This window comes from Carassius auratus, chromosome 9 (genome assembly GCF_003368295.1).
Source record: "Carassius auratus strain Wakin chromosome 9, ASM336829v1, whole genome shotgun sequence".
Taxonomy (NCBI): Eukaryota; Metazoa; Chordata; class Actinopteri; order Cypriniformes; family Cyprinidae; genus Carassius; species Carassius auratus.
Genome location: NC_039251.1, coordinates 34,135,794 through 34,155,821, shown reverse-complemented (window position 1 = coordinate 34,155,821; position 20,028 = coordinate 34,135,794). Strand labels below are relative to the sequence as shown.

At 39.9% G+C, this 20,028-nt stretch overlaps 1 protein-coding gene and 1 long non-coding RNA gene across 2 annotated transcripts in view; one reads left to right on the top strand and one right to left on the bottom strand.

Annotated features, from left to right (window-relative positions):
• Positions 1-713: 713 nt before the first annotated feature.
• The window catches only part of LOC113109122 (uncharacterized), a 20,594-nt gene continuing 1,279 nt past the window's right edge, over positions 714-20,028 (top strand). Inside the window, exon 1 of the long non-coding RNA XR_003292845.1 lies at positions 714-942. This is a non-coding gene — a long non-coding RNA (uncharacterized LOC113109122). The remainder of the gene's footprint in view (positions 943-20,028) is intronic.
• Positions 3,321-6,960, bottom strand: LOC113109121 (homeobox protein Dlx1a). The gene is made up of 3 exons (XM_026272686.1): positions 5,380-6,960; positions 4,924-5,123; positions 3,321-4,654 (listed from the first exon to the last, which is right to left on the bottom strand). The coding sequence occupies exons 1-3, from the start codon at positions 5,690-5,692 to the stop codon at positions 4,409-4,411; spliced, it is 759 nt and encodes a 252-aa protein (XP_026128471.1). The 5' UTR covers positions 5,693-6,960; the 3' UTR covers positions 3,321-4,408.

Genomic DNA, 20,028 nt, shown 5'->3' with positions numbered 1-20,028 from the left:
CACATGCACCAGCGGGTTTTGCGCCGGTTCTGTCAGCCTGTATTTTTGCTGTCTCGTTGTATCTGGCAAACATGGCCATGGATTAGGTCTATTAACTCAGGTGGTTCTACTTGGACAAGTGTCACACCTTGCAAATGCAAACGAATGTAAAACCGTATTGGAGCTGTCTGCGAGCGCACGCTCCGCGTGTCTTTCTCTCTGAAAGATTAGCAATGCTGTGGTTTCAGACACTTCCGGAATCCTGTAGACAACTTGAAAAATGCCATACCCCATCCCTAATTTATACTCTGATCTGTAATTTTATCCACAATTGCTCCAGTTGAGCATTCTGGCTCCCCGATCTGAAAGCCTGCAATTACTATATAATTCTTCGCAATTTTAGATGTCCTAATATGGACTGTAATTTTTGCGCAAGACAATTTCCAGCTATTTCAAGCATCAACATTGTCAAAGTTGTATGTACATAATAAATGGTAATATCAATGCATAGTTTTTAGCATAACATCTTGACTCCGCGATAATTATATCCGTTTGGAGCCAACGCAAAATTATCCTGAATTGCATGGTAACTGCTGCTTTAAATTTTTAAAAATTACTCATAATTTTCCCAAAGATTACCAAGATCTCGAGTGCACAATGTCATCAGCGTAATGAGGAGTAAACATTTATGCTAATAATCAGCAATTTTTTCCATCAGCTATAAAGAGGGAAAATAAAGCAGGATTTTTCATTCCTGCTCGGAGAGCGTGTCAGCTCTGAGCCCAGCTAGAGGAGGCAGATCCTGGGAGCCGGGGAGCCGAGGCTATGCCATGATGCTGGAGGAGCCGAGGCTATGCCATGATGCTGGATGCTCTTCTCCTGTTCTTCTGCTTCTCTCAACACTGACAGGCATCTTATAGCTACGTCTGCCACTCTTTGTGTTCGCGTTTATTGCATATTAAGGTAAGAAGGATGCGCATTCATTTTAAACATTTTATTCAACTTTTTATTTATTTTTTATTATTAAATTTTTTTGCACTCGTTATTATGATGTATTATGATTATGACGAGTCAAACGATGTGGTTTGAAATGCGCTTTGCATCGAAAGGCTCTGAGCAAAATAGTATTTAGAAATGTTGTTAGGAGCATTATACTGGAGCACTGAAGACATATAAATATCGCCGGAGCATTCTTCAAAAAGTAACAATAATAAAACGTCGTCATTAAGCGAATAATAGCTACTGTTGGATAATTTGAACGAATTTGACGGCTAAATTATTTTTTATTTTTTTTTAGCTGGAAAATCTTATTCGGTTATTTGGAGAAAATAAAATATAGTAGCTGCACCATTTGCTGCTTTGAATCAGACTAGAGTGGTCTACCTCATTAATAAAGCTGTCTGAAATTGCGTGATATTTTGTCTAGCCTATAGAATCCAGTGGAAAATAAAGCAGCCCTTGTTCTATAATTTCACCTCTGCCTTCATCACTCCGACATTGTGCTCATTTCGATCCCTCTTCCCATTGACAAATCTCTCGGTATACACCTGCAAGCAATTTGCCAGCCTTACTTATAACTACCGCTGCGCACCTATTTCACTCGCCTTTTTTCCCTTTTCTTTTTTTCCCCCATGGCACAGCAAATTTTCTTTCAGTGCGCTATCTCTTTTGTTAACAAAAGATTCCACGTGCGAAAAAAAAATTGCTCATAATTATCCCGTAGATGGGAAGCTGCATTAGAATAAGTAAGGAGGGAATGACTGTAATTATGTCTGGTTTGATGGGCCCTGCGCGTAATCAAGAGGAGAATAGAGTGAAATAACGCTGACCCTCTCTGCTCCACAGCTGCATGTCGGAGAAAGAGACAGAACAACGCTGCTTCTTCTTTCATTCCTTCCCAAGAGTTGTGCTTGGAATATTTTTAGGGGGCGAAATGACATATTTCACATTTATATTCAACTCTAACACTCGTCAAATCCACGGTAGCCTACAAGTTGCTGCATTGATTCATATCAATATTAGCCAATCTGTAACAAATGTTCGAGAAAATATATAGGTGAAGGCCTATTCTGAAAATTAGCTAGACGCCTGGAAATTCTCGAGAGAAGATAAATAAATAAAAAAATAGTGCAATTTACTCTGGAAACCGGTAAAATGGACGCAGCATTAAATCATAAAACGAATTAATAAGCATTGTGATCTATAACACCACGGCGGAGACTGTAAAGAATAATAATAATAATAATAGGACTACTACATTGTTTAAATAACAATAACACACGCGCACATATATAGTTCTCTGCGTATTAATCTGGAGAGCACTGCTGGAGCACTGAGCGCGCGGGGCCATTTCCTGCTTTGACCAGGACATTTTTAAAGACCACACATGAAGAGTGTCAAAATCTGTCACAATAATCGCTGCACCCCGCACCCACTGCAATGGGAAGAACTCAACACTCAAACAGCAGATGCAAGGCCAACTGAATTCACAGTATTTCTAATAGACTATCTTATGCATTGAAATATTATTGTCCAAATCCAATTTTAGACTGTGCATTTTTTATATCATTATTAATTTAATAAATAATAATAATTATACAAGTAAATTGCTATTAAGAATAGAATCGAAGGAATATATCCGCGACAGAACACTATAATAGCTAACTGGATATTATATTATTCTATTATTGTTCTGCATCAGAATTTCCCTAAAATGCGCAGTTAAACCATCAGCCCCAAACAAAAGACCCTTTGAGCACGTCATTCTTTACCTTTCTGCATCTGCCCCCCTCCCAGCCCCAGTCTTTCTTCGGCTGCCCCTCTGTGAGCGGCACCTGCCCGATTATTCACTTAACACACGGCCTTCAAAAGCAACCACACAAGAGCAGAAAAGAGCTCATAGCGGCTAAACGAAAGTGAAAAGAAACAAGTGCCTTTATTGTCGGAGGAATTACTGTGCTACAGAAACCACCACAAGATTAATCGGTGGTTCAGATTGCAATGGAAAGCCAGAGGTGTCGTTAAAAAACTAAAAAGACAAAAATTGAGTGAGAAAAATATGACGTTTTTGTAAATTAATGTATGCTAATTTAATAACTGAACTGGCTAATGATCAAAATGCTTTTTTATTTAGTTTGAAAAGCACGGTATCTGCAGAAAACAAATAATTTTGGATATTGAAGCAAGTTGGCTAAGTCTTGAGATAGGCGTGTTTATTTACAAAGCAAGTTTGATTTTTGCATTAGTTCAGTTGTGTCATCAGTACCTGAGTTGCATTATTATTTTTATTATTATTATTATTATGTTTTGTTGTTGGTAAAGCAATAAACGTTGCGATGACATTGTGTAACTTCTTTCATAAGCAGATGTTTACTGTTCGAGTTTACACATTATATACAAGACTCCATAAGACAAAAACAATAAATTAATGTGACCGGTAACTACTTCTCAAAACGGAAAGACACATGGATTTTAATCAACACAATCATGTTTAGATCCTTTTGCACAAATTATTCAGCACACAACGAAAACGACTATTTCTGTACATTAGAGCTGTCAACACTCCCCATCTGTCGGTGACGGAGACGCGTTTATCTGCACTCCGCTTCTCTTCGGAGGATCCAGAAACACTCAGCTTTACAAACTAGGTTCAGATCCGAGGGGAATGCTTCTATTTTTATAATGCAGCCTGACGTCATAATTTAAAGAACATTTATTTTAAATAAAACATACGAACAGATACAAAACAAACAAAAAAAACAAAGTTCTAAATAAGTTATATTTAAATAAACACAAAACGCCATACATAGAAAACAAGTTTGTTTAAAGGTTTCTTTGTACCCTTTAAAATGGGGGAAATCTTGAGACGTTCACACTTGCTCACGGTGTGATTTATCCCAGTTTTTACACAAGCCTGCAGCGACTGTACGAGCTTCTGGAAGAAGCGCGTGTCTGTGTGATGTTCATGTCGCTCTCGCGCACTCACAGCACAGCAGCACTCTGTTGTGGATGGACAAACCGGTAATTCCAAATTTCTGACGGAAAATTACAAATTTGAAGAAAATGAAATACATTTCTGACTAGGTACAGTTTCATTAATTTTTTTTTTTTTTTTTTTTTTTTTTTTTTACACATCAAAAAAGTCACGGAAAGGGGGAAAGCAGTAGCTTTGATTTAACCCTTTTTCCCGGCATTCCCTTCAATTAAAAAAAAAGAGATGCGTTTCCTCTCCGGTGCAGACGAGCCTCGCTCGGTCCACGCTGGCCGGTGTGTCAGCAGGTGTCTTTCAGAGAGCGTCCCCGGCTCGCATCTGGTCTGGGCTGCGGAGGGCCAGTGTGTGTGTAAGGCCGCAGGGTGAGTGGCCCGTGCTGGGTCCCCTGATCTGGGCCACTGGTGGAGAGAGGGGCGGGGTTGTGTCAGCAGTGCTGGTTCACATGAGCTGCGGCTGCTGCATAGTGTCCTGGTGTGCTGTGGGATACCATGAGGTGTAACTGGGAATATACGAGGTCGGTGTGGATGTTTTGACGCTGGCTGTTGAGTTCCAGACGCTCGCTACGGATGGAGATCCGGTGGACAGTCCGCGCCCGTTTGCCAAAGCGTTCGTGTCAATTGTTCCTCCTCCTTGCTTCATCAGTTTCTTAAACTTGGAGCGTTTATTCTGAAACCAGATCTTCACCTAAAAAGAAAAAAAGGGTAGGGAAGTCAGAACGAGCGACAGCATCTGTTTCTGTTATCTATATCGCATGCAATTGAATCGTTTTACGCATGATTTTAATTCTCTTTAAAAATGTCCCTCAAACAAGTGCAACCCTTGATTAGCTACAGGCCCAAGACTTTAAAACAAACATGAGAAGATGCAATTACTAAAGCATTGAATGGTTGTATAAATTCGTGCACAAAATCGAATTGGTTTCTAGAAAGCGCGTGAAGGCTGAGCACACATGCCTGTGTCTGCGTGAGCCCCAGGGACGCGGCGAGCTCGGCTCTCTCCGGTAGAGCCAGATACTGAGTCTGCTGGAACCTCCTGTTCAGAGCCTGCAGCTGGAGGCTGGAGTAGATGGTCCGGGGTTTGCGGATCTTTTTGCCTTTCCCGTTGAAACGCACCTCTCCTCCCTCCACCACGGTGTTTTTCTCTGACTCCGGCGCTGGGAGGGAGAGAGAAAAGAAGCTGTCTCACCGACTGTTCATGCAGCGCGGCTCACATCACTGTGCACAAGTTTTACAGGCGGCACTTTAGGTATAATTACCCTTAATTGCATACATTGTTTATAGCATTACGCAATAAATAATTACCAAGCCTAATAACAGCACATCTGGGCTACTCCAGTCCAACATTCTCGCAGCGCGCCGACAAACGCATCGACCAGCGAAGACCAAAGGCATGCACGCAGTGTTTCTTACCTGGGTCCTCCAGCCTCGTCTGCGCCAGAGCCGAGTTGTTTGGGTAAGTCTGCACGGTGCTGAGGTACGGACTGGAGGAATGGCTACCGACCGAGTTGACGTATGGATAAGGCAGAGATCTGGGGAAGGACGGAGCCGGGCTGTACGCGCTCTCGTGCTGCGGGTGTCCGGATGAGTGTAAACAGTGCATTGAATAATGTCCGTGGCTCATAGATGAAGGCGACATTTGCTGACTTGGTGGCCCAAATTCCATGAACACGCTCTTTCCTGAGACTGGGCTGTTAAGACTCTCTGGTATTGTAGACATGGTCATGTCTCTCGCTCTCGCTCTCTCTCTCTCCCTGCTTTTTTGTTTTCTTCTATGATCTGAGTGAAGGATGGAGCCCAATTTAAGCGCAACTGATTTTTTCACTTTCCATTCATAAGAAAATGTAGTTTGTCTCTGTGAAAAGTCTAGGTACGATGCTGTGGATCCAGACAAACTCGCTCAAAGGTTTGAATCAGGGAATCATGAATATTTATCCAAGGTGCTCTCTGATTGGTCCACTCCCTCCAAGAGCGACGCGGATTGGTGATCCGAGGGTCGGGTCCGACGGACCTGATAAACTCAAGAAACAAGACCAACCTGTGACTCTATTGTGCAATGCTAATGTAGAAATTTAGGGAATGGACCGAGACGCATAGGCCGTGTGTGGAGGGCTCAAACACCTTCCTGCAGAGCCACAATATTTACCACACATCAGATTATAAAATATCATCAGATTTTGATGTTTGGTTTTGATATTTGAGATTTGGTTTCAAACAGTGTTCACTAACACAAAATACTACACATTAAAACGAATAATCAACATGTTCTTTCAAAAACTAATTGTTTTCACATGATCAGTGCGTAATAATAATGCCCTGGCATTATTAGGCTATTATTTTATTAAAGTGCAAATTTAATAAGGAATAACAACAGCAAACAAAATTATTTGACCTAACAATATATTAAAAAAAAAAACAATTAAAAACAATTTTAGCATGCTCTTGCATTTTCTGCTGGTCACGGCTTCGTGAGCAAAGCATTTAACACCTAACAGATATGATTAAGTACAGGTATAAACGCAAAGATGAATTACTTTGATGATTCATTTGGTTAAAATGCTAGTCTCGAGTGCTTGAAGACACAGCTGAATCCAGCTAAATTAGCATAACACTGTTGTTTAATTTTCATACGCATAATTAGCTGTGTATTTAACACTTGCGGCGTTGTGCACGCGCGCGTGGGTTGAATCATTGCGCTTGAGGATCAGAGAAACGGGTCGGTGTCGGTAACAGCTCCTGTTATCTGCCGCACTCCTGTCAGATTCGGCTGACGTCGCAGTGTTTTGGTTTTTATTGTACGGTTATTTTAAAATTATCTGCAGCTTTTAGTTTTAAGATGTGAAGCCTAAGTGCGATCAGTCCACATGTGGCAGACCCAATGATGCAGGAAAAGTTAAATAATAATAAAAAAAAAAAACATCAAAACAAATCAACAAATAAAACATCTACACCAGAGCAATATATTGCTAGCTATATTTATAAGTTCACACAGCACTACCTTAGCAATTATCACAACAAATGCACACGCTTGCAGCTATATTTATCTACTTACTGATCCGTAAAAAAAACTTTAAATGTTCATTTATTTGTTTCTAAATATTTTTTTATAAATAAATAAATCGTATGTTTGTAAATATCTTAAGGAAGCAATATCCGAAACCACCCAAGTTAAAAAACATGCAATCGTATTCATATTATTATTTTTTTATTGGAAATGAAATATAATAAATTTGACCATCAGACGAATTGTGGCGCAGAATTATCTCGATCTGTCTGCAGTTAAACTGAGAAAGGGCCTAACTCTTTGCTTACGGATTGCAATATTTGAAATAATATCACTCATTTATAATCTGTAAAATAGTTTCAGCGTTTTGTTATACGGTTTGGATAACTGTGACATTAAAACATTGGTGTAAAATTATAAGCGGCGACGCATGAAGTTACTCTAATCGATTGTAACATGTTTTTCCTGAATGTGTAGCTCTTCAGAAACACGTTGCATGACAGACAGAGCAATTCAATCAAACGTTTTGTTTAGATATTCGATAACATCGCGAGCTGGGGATATATCCGTTTTCAAGATAACTAACACGCCAAGAGAAGAGAAAAATAAAACCTCTGATTTTCACAGGACTGCTGCACATCCTCCTCTCATTTCTATCTCTCCTCCGCAGTCCTCCTCGAATCTGTCATAATCTCCACATGTGTTCTCTCACACTCCGTCATAATAAAATACAGTGAAATCAGAAAAACCTCGCACGAGAAAAACTCCTGAATATTGCACAGAGATGTCCCTGGAACTGACACGATGCCCGGATGATATGCACTGACGACCACATCTGACAAATACCTGTTAGATAGCCACCATCCTCAGAATGGTCCAATTTAAAGCAATTTGTATTTCAGATGACATTCGCAATCAACCTCGAGGATCCTCATTATGAGCGAAAATAATGCCAATAATTATCACCAAACGAGTTACACGTGTTTATTGTCTTCGATTATTCTGAATTTATGAGATACACATATATAAAGTGTTATGACGACAGCAAATTTCATGTAACAAGACTAGCTTCAATTTTTACAATTACACGTGTAAAATTATTTATTTAGCAAATGCTCTCATTTTATATCACTGAATTATAATAATGCAATGACATTATTATTATTAATGATCGATTTGTAACAGTTAAGCACAGCACCAGTAATACATTTATTAGTTAAATATCCAGATCTAAAGTAAAAACAAAAAAAAATCCCTGTGAGAAATCATCAAAATTGTATTTTAATAAAACTCTAAAAAGAAAGTTTCTCTTGCAAATTATTTAACCATACGAATAACTTATAATCACTTTTTTTCTCTTGCTCTATGCTTACATTTTATTGTGGACAATTATTATTATTATTATTATTTTTTTCAGTTTTGCTAAATTAAAAACCAAATCTGATATATTTACTTTTAGAACAAAAGTGGTTTTAATTTAAAAGGATGACAGAAAAAACGCTGGTCTCTCTTAAATGAAATCTGGACATCACAGAACAGTTTCTTACTGTCCATGTGGTCAGTCCCATCATAATTACACAGCTCAGTCCAACTGCCCACCGTGTCAGGATGAAACCACAGCAGTTCTCTGTTTAGACGCAACTCAAATAAAGCAGCATGTGAGATGATGAGTTAGAGCACTTTCCACAGAAGAGGATCATCAAGAACGAGAGTCAAACACCTGCTATGCTGCCCTGATTTAGTGCACCACACCAGTTCAGGCCCACTCAGTGTGTGTGTGTGTGTGTGTGCTTGTGATCCAGACATGAGCTGACAAACTGCTTCAAATAGAGACAATTGGGTTTATGGCCTCATCCGTCCTTTCAGGGTCTGGTTCTCAACTGTAAAGGGACTTCCGAGTTTGCATCCGGATAAAATTGAAGGCGAAGTCTCTGATTAGTTTCTGTTTTTGGTGGCATGGGATTCTTTTTTAATTGTTTCAGTATGAAGCTTTCGTACCAGCTCAGTGTGACCCATGAGATGTCCCGTTGATAAAGTGTTCCTGAGAGCCAAAGCCCAAATCCGGACAGATGCCTAATTATTAAAAAAATTGTTAACAGATTGTAAGACAACATCACAATGGAACTGAGAATCAATCACGATGAAACTGGTCGAGTTTCATGGTGTAATGAGACATTACCAAAACGTGTAACTGTATGTTTATTTATTGTCAGAAGAGCACAACGTTTAATGGAATCAAATATGAACTCAATTTGTTTGCATTAGCTTTCAAGCTTAATTTTGCATTGGGTGTGCTTTGCAGTAGATAAGTTACGTCTAAAATAAGTTGTAGTGCACTATATAATCTCTAATTCAGTCTACACTTCATGTGTTTGCCTCGTGTGAGATTGCATCCTTCTGACAGACCCTGCATTATGATGGAGGGCTATTTCAAATTAAAGAGACACGGCACTAATGAAACAGAATATGATCCCATTATCATATTAGAACAACACACACACACATATCCCCACTGAAAATGACAGTGTAAAAAAGCTTACATTTCCTCCACCACATATTTGGACTGAACAAATCAGGTTTAAGTGGAGCTGTTTAAAATGTTATTAAGAGAGCATTAACATTGACATCTCAGCCGAATGCGTCTGTGCTCTGTGTTTGGGGACGTATACCGGTCCAGTCTTTACCCAGGGACTTACAATTACAGCTTGTTTACACCCGCTCATATGAATTCAGCCCTGGGCTTTCCTTCAGCAGCAAAGACTCACAGCGGCAGATTCGATCAGACGTAATGATCCCATTTCAGAGAATCTGATCAATCCTGATGATGGTAAAACAGCTGTGGGTTTTCTCTTGGAGGGGTTTAAGCAGGCAGCACCTTCAATTTGCTGCTCCACTGAATTCCAATGGACAAAGAGACACTGTGAGAGAATTTGTTGAGACCAAGAGCAACGTGTGTGTGTGTGTGTGTGTGTGTGAGAGAGAGAGAGACACTCTGAGGTGTAACCACAGATTACTGTGTCAATCAGTGTGGAAAAGTTAGGTGTGCTGTTAAAATAATGCAGTTGCAGGGTTTGTAACGTTTTGTTTCCACTAGAACATCAAAGACTAAAAAGTTTTGGACAAAATTAAACCAATTCCTTTTTTTTTCTGAATTGTGAATTTAATAGTTTTGGGTAACACTTTATTTTTAAGGAGTCCTTGTTACAGTGTAATTATACATTTAAGTACTGAGTAATATTAATGAACTACATGTACTTAATACATAAGGGTTGGGATTAGGGTTATTTGCATGCAATTATGCATAATTTATTGATATTATAATAGTAATTACATGTAACATGGACACCTTAAAATAAAGTGCTACCATATTTGTAAACAATAAATACACAATTCTTCTCATATTCTCAGAATGTCACAGTTCTCTGACAGGTTTTTTTTCTGTTCAAAAAATCTAAAAATAATACATTTGTAATGCAAACCCTTTTGCATTTTGTAATCTTAACCATTATGTGTGTGTACATTTCTAAAAATAACATTTGAAAGAGCATTTATAACATATATAAATTCAGAACAGATTCAGTCGAATTTTGGTTTAAACTTTAAAATAGATTTTTTTGATATTTCACCTCTAATTAAATAATTTTTGCATACCATATGTATTAAGCTCACGGATTCCTTCGATTATTTTCAGTCCCTTTTTTTTTAGCTTCAGCTGAGGGGTCTCATCGCCTCTTGTTCAGTTTTGGGACATGCACACATTATCACACGGGTTCTGTTTGCAGGTCTCTGCTATTTTATGGACAGTAAATATAATATTAGCCCGCATTGATATTAAAACACATACAAACCTTTGAATCATTTTGATGTCATGTTTGCTGAAATAAACAAACTGCTGTGTTAAATCTACCCATCATTACGGTTTCTGCCTTTAAAACACCATTCATTCTCTAAAATATGAAATGTAGCAGCAAATGACAGGTGTGCGTGTCACGCGATTACCAAAACACACGGCTGTGATTCGACTGGACGGGATCAGCTCGGGATCCTCTGCTACCTGCTCATCTACACCCATCACTCACCTGGGCCGCAGGTGAGGGTGAGCAGAGCCCGCCAGCCTCCCTCCATCATTACCACAGCAGCAGGGGTCAGAACAGTCTGCCCAGCATCCCCACACCTGCCCCAAAATTGCCCTCCAAAAATGACCAATTACCCGAGTTAGGTGTTACTGGGAGAAATAGAAAAATCCGCCCGACAGACGGTTAGGCCTAGCTACTTAACGCATCGACGAGGAGGAAAAGAAACGACTGCGGAATTGTCACGACTCGTGTGGTATTTGTGCTTGTTGTGTCTCCAGGCTCGAGACAGGCAGTCATCAAATCTTCAAACTACGCAGCAAATTAAATTCACTAAAAGTCATAGCCTGGCGAAGCGGAAGCGCTCGGAGCCGCCGAGGCCTGCGGATGATGATGTCACAGCTGCGTCGTCATCACGTGCAGCGTTGCGTCATTTAGACTGCTGCCTTACGCGTAATGAAACCAGGTTTGATTACACCGTCGCAAATGCACTTCCCATTGTCCAATTAATGGCCCCACAAAGACTGGCAACATGCAAATTCTGTAATTAAATAATGAGGCGCGGCGGAGGGGGTTCTCCATCCCCTTTCGGGGTTTTGTTCGGAGTTAAGTCCCAAACAGAGACGGGGGAGAGGTCAGTCCTCCAGCACACCTGAACACGTCCCCCTCTCCCCTTGATCTCCCAAGGCAGACCGCCATTAGTCTTAATAATGGAAAATTGTCATGTTGATACACGTCTCTCTCTCTTTGTGGACAAGTTGTAGGTGGAAGTGCCATTTATTTCGAAGTTCTTTGTGCCGAAAGGCCAGGGACGGTGCTTTTGTGGTGGCGAAGAGGAAAAAGGTGCTGGATGCTCTTTCCATAGTCAAGATAATTATCCCCACTGTGACCTTAATGATCCGCCCTTCTCCCCCAGCGACTTCAGCACCCCCCACCCCCCGTGCCCTGTGTCAGGGAATATGAAAACCCCTATAATGAAACCATTTTGGCTGATGGAAAAAGGGCTCCTCGAGCCGCACTTGCCACAAAGACGGCTCAATTATGTGAGTAATTGTGATAATTTTCCATCCATTCATGGCTCTTTCTGAAAGGGAAGGAAAGAGAGGAGAAAACAGAGAGACACTGAAAGGGAAATTACACAGACAATGTCGAGTGTGAAAATCGTTACACAAAAATGACTGTAAGAAAGTGTAAGTCTATAAATAAATATGTTAATGCGGCGAGGCCGTGCACACGCGCTCGGCCCCACGTCACAAACAAAAGGAGCGCGCGCGCGCGCGCTCTCGGGTGGATGACCGCTACAGGGGAATAATGCCGAGATGAAAGTCCATGTGCAGCTGTCTGAAAATTAAAGCTCTTTCGACTTCCTATTGACAAAGCTGAGCCCCTAAAAAAGCTCCCCAGTGGTTAGAGATCATTTGGAGCCCTGTGACAGGAAAAAGGATAATTACCTCTCTGAGAGAGCAGGCGGACTGACGCGCCCTTCAGACGCGCTGCTGAATGCAGGAGCTTGATAGAAGGCAGGGAGAATAATTTTGTGCTCTGCTTTTTCTTTTATTCCACGGAACATGTTTTGTTGGCTGGAAGACAAGGCGCGAGCGGCGCTGAGTGCATTAAACCCTGGGTGTTCGCAAATATAAGGTTCCTCCGTCCATCATCTCGTACCTAGAGAAGAACTCTGAAATGCATTAAAATGTCTGCGGCCAGACAAGCAGAGGTACTGAGATACTGCATTAGGTTTCTGTTTCCCAGCGGGAGACAGATTAAACATTTCCTCACAATGCTTAAGGATATTCAAAGAGCTCAGCCTGTAATTTCTCTCGCTCTCTGCAAGAAAAATCATTCTGCGTCATTTCACAAATGATACATGTAAATGCCGAGCAATTCATATTCATAACCTGACATTCCATTTTAATATTCTGCGAGGAAATTTGCTTCTTACGGGGGCAAAGTGAAAGTAGTCAAATATTTACGCTTCTAAAGAGGAAATGTACACAGACTGAGATCTGTTGAACATCATGTTCAAACAAATTAAGCGGTTAGGGGCCGTCATATGTGTCTGGCCCTCAGCTTCCACCCAAACCACGCAATGGCATCCTCAGGTGTCTTCTTACTTCTTCCCCAAACTGCTCCCACATGTAGGGGTTTGACCCCCGGTGTGGGGGCCCACAGACATCTGGAGAAATCAAGGCCACTGGGAGCTCAAGCATTCAGATCAGAATCAGTCGATGGACTTCAGATTCCCATCGGATACTTTCAGGTCTTCTGTTACAATTATTTGTCCCCTCCTCTCATGGACACACACATGCATGTTCCTCAGTGAAACACACTGTTAATAGTAATGACCGAACAGTTGTCATTGACAGAATGGTTCCTAAGACCCGGAATGTGTTTTCATCTGAAACATTTAACATCTCCGTCAGAAAGAAAGGAACAGACAGATATCACTGCCCTTCAGAGCTAACACCAACAAAACAACAATTATCATAAGTAATAGCTTCATTTGCATTGCATGTGTCAGCTTAATAAAGACCTTAATAAGCATAACAAAAGAAGACACAACAGCACAAAACACCTGCAAATACAGCCTTAAATGTATGAATAAATGAACAGAGCATTAATCAAATGTGTGATTTACTGGCATTTCTAAAGAGTCATATTTTATGTGCAAAAGTGCTCAGTAAAAAACACAGTACCCTGTATTTCTGCACTGTTAATAATAAAATCATGCTGATTATGGTCCTGCGCTGAGGCAGTCTGTTTATGAGATTTATAACATTGCCTTGAGAAGGATTAAACAAATGAAAAATCAATACTATTTACTGGGGTCAAAAAGCATTCAAGTTAGAAATCAACTCAAGTAAACAGATTTGCATAATGGAAATCATACAGTACATTATGAAAAAGGTACAAACATTGTATTTGATTGGATGGTGGATCAATGCAATATTACATGCTTTCACATTTGCCAGAAATGGAGACCATAATGGGTTGAACACGAGTTAACTTCAGTGGGTTTCTGAGCTTATGAAAGCTAACAAATAATTAAATCATTAAACTAAGGTATTAACTAAGAGTTTTAAGGCATTACTATGTTATATGTACCAATATGCAGCCATTATGCACAATAAAAACACCAATTGAAACTAATACTAAATAGTGTTCAGATATATACTCTGTATATTTTGTTTTTGTCAGGAAGGTTAAAAATGCTTTATGTGATATTGGTAAAATTGGTGGGTTTTATTCAAATCAAAACTATTACTTCCCATCAGTGGAAGTTATTTTACTAAATGAAGTGCCATATTAAAAAAAAATCATGCTGTATTCATTGAAATAAATATAATGGTATTGCCAATAACTGTAGCAGGCCTACCGTGTCAAACAAAAAGCACTGGGATAATATTTTTAATGAAGCAAATCTCATGAGAGCTGAAACTAGTTTTTAGAGAGCGAGGTGGGTGAACAATGTTAAAGCAAGCGTGCAAAATGTAGATGTTAAAGAAAAAAATCGATAGGTGTGTTTTTAGTTCATCTGTGTTTTGAAGATCACAGTGATGTCAGTGTGTTGGTAAAACCCTCAGACCCCTGGAGCACAAGTCAAGGGTTCGAGATCCTCTGGTCTGGATGCATGAGTGTGTGTGTGTGTGTGTGTGTGTCAGCTGCTGTTATAAATGTAGAGTCAGTGTGAGGGATGCGTCGAGCTGTCTGTGTAGACTGATGCAGGCAGGGCGGCCGGCTGCTGACTCCTCTCTAATGACAGAGAGGGTAATGACAGAGCCCCAAACAGCAGGAAGAGGAAGATCAATCTACAGCCCGAGATAGAGAGAGAGAGAGAGATGGAAGAGAGGGGAGGGACGCGGTGCAAAAAACAGGGGAGCGAGATTTCTATTACACCGGCTCTCTGTGTGTTAGCTTTCCCGTGATCGTGTCTGCCTCCCTCGCCTCGCTGTGGCAGTCGCCCACGCTGCACATTAAAAACACAGCGGATCAATAACTATTAACACTCCTCCGCTCACGTGTGTCTCTCCCTCCATTCCTGCTTCTTTCTCCATTTCTCTCTGTCCACGACACTCGCTGGGCTGATGGGAGCGCGCCTGGGGTCAGAGGGAATTGAGAAAGGTAGGGAAGGAAGGACAGAATAACGAGAGGGGTGAAATAAAACGAGACGGGAGTTACTAACCAGCTGCCTGAGCAAACAACACACATTTCTCATTCTCACTCTGTTTTTTTTCCTGGCAATACCGGTCATGCAAAAAATAATAATAAAAATAGCCCCATCAAAAGATATCAAAAGTCTGCATACAGTGAGGGCAAAAGGCACATAGAAAATCTGGGATTTCCCCAAAACCAGTGTTTCACTGGAAATAATATGCTGCAAAGTTGTAAAAAATGTAAAACATATGCTTAATTTATAAGAGGAGGTCAAACTTTCAATATTTTTAAATGACCAACTGATCACCAATCTATAAGCGGACTGCAGACTCATGCCTAAAAATGGTTACCACTGGTTTTATTCAAGTGAATAATATTGTTCAATATCACCTTAATACTTCATTTTATACAACCTGATCTCATGATGCATATGCCAAATAAAATCAAAAACTTGTGGTATTGATATGCAAAAATGGCGTGTATATGCTACGCAATGAATTAGGGTTGTGGGGTAGATGCGTATCATATGCACGTGAAAACTGCGTATCATATGCATGCCAAACACTTGCGTATTATATGCATGCCAAAGTCAATTTTTGAGTATCAATACCCCATTTTTTATTTTTTTTGGCATACTATTTATGCACATTTCTATTAGAAATACAATACATTTTCTCATTTTATACCTACACAGAAAATTGTTATTGTTGAGTTAAATCAGGCAGAAATAGCTCTTTAAGGTACCAAATATCAGACTACCACTCGTACTCACATTCGGCATCGATAACATCTCCAGGGGCACACAAAAACAACAGCAACAACATTGTGAGTGAAAAAAAGGAAGGAGTTTCTGAGAAAGAGAGCAAAAGATAAACAGACTGGGAAAAATATGAGTGGAAAACACAAAATTAGCTGCAATTTGGTTAAATTTCTGGTTAATTGTCCTTCGGGACATGATTTGATCTACAGATGTCTAGCTGTATAAAACGCCTCAGTCAGCAACAGGAAAACCAAAAAACGTAATTATTACCAGCACAAGCAGCTGATTATTTCTAGCAGCAATAATATCAAATGCTGAATTCTCACCTGATCAGGAATAAAATGATCCGCCGTTGTGCAATCAGCAGGACGCCGAGAAGAAGACTGAGATTTTTAGATATTCACTTAATGGTCTGAGATCTGAGCTGCCTACGTGCTGTTTGTGCCTTAATATATCATAAAGTTTAGTAGTCAGATTAGTAGTCAACCATTGTCTGTTTTTAGTGACTGATTCTTAAACTATTAAATCTGTGCATCTGTAAATGTTTGGTTTTACATGTTAAAATTGGAATAAATGACAGAATACATCCTGGAGGTATTACTTTTAAAGTGCAAAAACACATAACCCTCACCATTTCAATATTAAGAAACAATAGAAACGAAGGATGACTTAATTCCAGGTGACTGTCTCCACAATTAGTGCACTGTGAATTGCTCTGGATGTGTCTGTTTAGTAATGAGGCGACCGATTAACTGTGACTGCAGATTAATGAAGTCTATGCTCTCACCGGCCTCTATGGACAAATTTCTGAACAACAGTTTGTGAAAATGTGACTGCATCCAGCTGTCAAACATCTCCAGACTGCACCAACACAAAGTACCATGTGACTTTTAGCACTTTGTACAACAATAGCTTTAATCATCTCAGTAATATAAAACCACACTTTCCCATCTCAGACCAGTCATTACACCGGTCCCTGTGTAATTTGTCTCTTTCATTAGTGAGACGGGCCGTCAATGAATTTTTTCAGTCTTGTACAGTCTCTATACAAGACCTCCCTATCTCATGTCAACTGAGGTCTCCCAATGGCTCTGTATCTGTATATCGGCCAAACACAGACTTCAGTGTGTTTCCTCAATTGCGCTTTATCTGAGCCCAAACCCAGAGGATCATAACAGTTTTGCCTGCTTGAGCCCTGGGCTTTGACTGCTCTGAATGGGTGGGTAATGGGACGGAGGGGGGGTCCCAGCGTGATACAGGACAAGAGCTGAATACCTCAATACCTGTCAGGTGTACGGTGACATGGCAACATTGTTTGGGGAGGTTCAGATTGATTTCGGATAGCCTGGCCTGAGCAGAGGGGGCTGATTGCTGGATCGCTGAATAAAGCCATTGGTTTCATCTGTTGTCATGCCAACCTGGATGGAGGAGAAAAGAGGAAAGTAAAATGAAAAGTGACATGGAGAACTGAAAGATGGGGGGGGGGGTCATCACAGATGACTGATGATTGTGTATTTACTGTTTGTGTTGTTTTAGAACCCGATTTAATAAAGGAATTATGCTTATATCAGTTAATGCTTAGTGTTCCTGTAGCTCAAGTGGTAGAGCATTGCGTTAACAGGCGCAAGGTTGGGGGTTCGATATCCCTAGGAACACATGATAGGTAAAAATCGATAGCCTGAATGCACTGTAAGTCACTAAGCGTCTGCTAAATGCATACATTTGAATTTTTTTATTTAATGCTGTAAACACGGCCAAAAAAAGTGTTCTGATTGCATTTCATAAAGTTAAGTTCTTCATCTTGCAGCCTGGTTGTGAGCTATGAACATGTTGCAGACTAATACAATCTGGCATACTTTACTGCGACTGCTACAAATGAATAGCTCTAACCTCCTAAGCGCTGAACTATAGTTTGCAAAAATGGCTCGACTGTTTACTTAATTTTGTTTAAAGCCAAGTATAGGACTAATAAAATTGAGTTTTTGGCATTGGCTTTTATACTAGGGGACTAAACATTATTATGTACTATGTGTGATGAATAAGTATGACTTTCAATTAAAGCTAAAGTTCACCCAAAAATGAACATGGTCATCACTTACTCTTCCCCATATTGTTCAAAGTCAATGGCTATCAGCAAATGTTCAGTTTTGGCTGAACTTTTCCTTTAAATAGTTCTGGCATGAAACTCTAGATGGCGCAGTCTGATAGGTCTAACTCTATCTGACCTGATGACATCATTATCACATGGCACAGCTGATTGGTTCTCTCCTGTATCGGTAGCCAATGAGCTCTCTGCTTAACATTCAAATATATGACTAGTGCTTGCAGCAGCAGTGCAGCTTGCTTCAGAAACCCTCCTCCTTCCCCAGCTCCACCTGTATAGATCTGCTACGAGGTGATTCATGTCTGCTAAATGGGGGTTATTTCATGTTATATTTGTAGCAGCAATATTTCTTACAATGTCACAGTACTGTATATATTACAATAAACTGTATATGTTAAAAAGTAATAAGTAATCAGTTAGTAACCAGCGCTGGAATCGGTTTCCAAAAATAAAGTACTTGTAATTAGATTAAATAAAAAATGTTAAATACTTGTAATCATACTACAGTTACTTTTTATTGATTACATGATTACATATTATTCACTCAATAGCGATAAACTATTCATAATTTATTAATTCTCCCTAATTCATTTCTAAAATAGCGTACTGTTTATATACATTAAAAAAAGACCAGCCAGGAATAAAATGATCCGCCGTTGTGCAATCAGCAGGACGCCGAGAAGAAGACTGAGATTTTTAGATATTCACTTAATGGTCTGAGATCTGAGCTGCCTACGTGCTGTTTGTGCCTTAATATATCATAAAGTTTAGTAGTCAGATTAGTAGTCAACCATTGTCTGTTTTTAGTGACTGATTCTTAAACTATTAAATCTGTGGATCTGTAAATGTGTGGTTTTACATGTTAAAATTGGAATAAATGACAGAATACATCCTGGAGGTATTACTTTTAAAGTGCAAAAACACATAACCCTCACCATTTCAATATTAAGAAACAATAGAAACGAAGGATGACTTAATTCCAGGTGACTGTCTCCACAATTAGTGCACTGTGAATTGCTCTGGATGTGTCTGTTTAGTAATGAGGCGACCGATTAACTGTGACTGCAGATTAATGAAGTCTATGCTCTCACAGGCCTCTATGGACAAATTTCTGAACAACAGTTTGTGAAAATGTGACTGCATCCAGCTGTCAAACATCTCCAGACTGCACCAACACAAAGTACCATGTGACTTTTAGCACTTTGTACAACAATAGCTTTAATCATCTCAGTAATATAAAACCACACTTTCCCATCTCAGACCAGTCATTACACCGGTCCCTGTGTAATTTGTCTCTTTCATTAGTGAGACGGGCCGTCAATGAATTTTTTTATTACTGTTTATATACATTAAAAAAAGACCAGCCATTAGACAGGTGGCTACACAGCCTTTGACCATTGGGTTTTGTAACAATATATATATATATAGTGTGTGTGTCTGTGTGTGTGTGTGTGTGTGTGTGTGTGCATGCATATTTGTCTATGTGTGTTACATCATTACAAAATATGAATTTGAATAAATCGGTTCTCAGATAAATCTTTTAACTAATCCATAAAAAGATGCAAATCTTGGCAGAGAAGTGTTACAATCACAACTGGAGCGTTTGGAGAGTGAGGTCCATTAACCAGCCTCCATGTGTGAGGTGCGCTGTGTCCTCTCTCTCTCTCTCTCTCTCTACATGTGAGAAGTGTTCGACTGATATTGAGATGCTAATGGCTTCAGTACAATTATCTCTCCATTTGAGCAAATGGACTCGGCCATGCGTGTGTGTGTGTGATCGCCTGCCACCGTCTCAGAAAATTCTCTCTCCTGAACGTATCGCAGTGAACGGCTTCCATGAATATGTAACTACATCAGATTCTGTCTTTGTCACAGAGGGTCATTATGGGAGCAAAAGCTCCACAATGAGACTTTTATATTGGGGCAGCCAAAGAACAAGGCAAGCATCACTTTACAAAACACTGCA

Coding starts and splice junctions, on each gene's coding strand:
- LOC113109121 (XM_026272686.1), bottom strand. CDS start 5,692: ATGACCATGTCTACAATACCAGAGAGTCTTAACAGCCCAGTCTCAGGA. Junction 5,124..5,379: donor GACGAGGCTGGAGGACCCAG/GTAAGAAACACT, acceptor TCTCCCTCCCAG/CGCCGGAGTCAGAGAAAAAC. Junction 4,655..4,923: donor TGGGGCTCACGCAGACACAG/GCATGTGTGCTC, acceptor TTTTCTTTTTAG/GTGAAGATCTGGTTTCAGAA.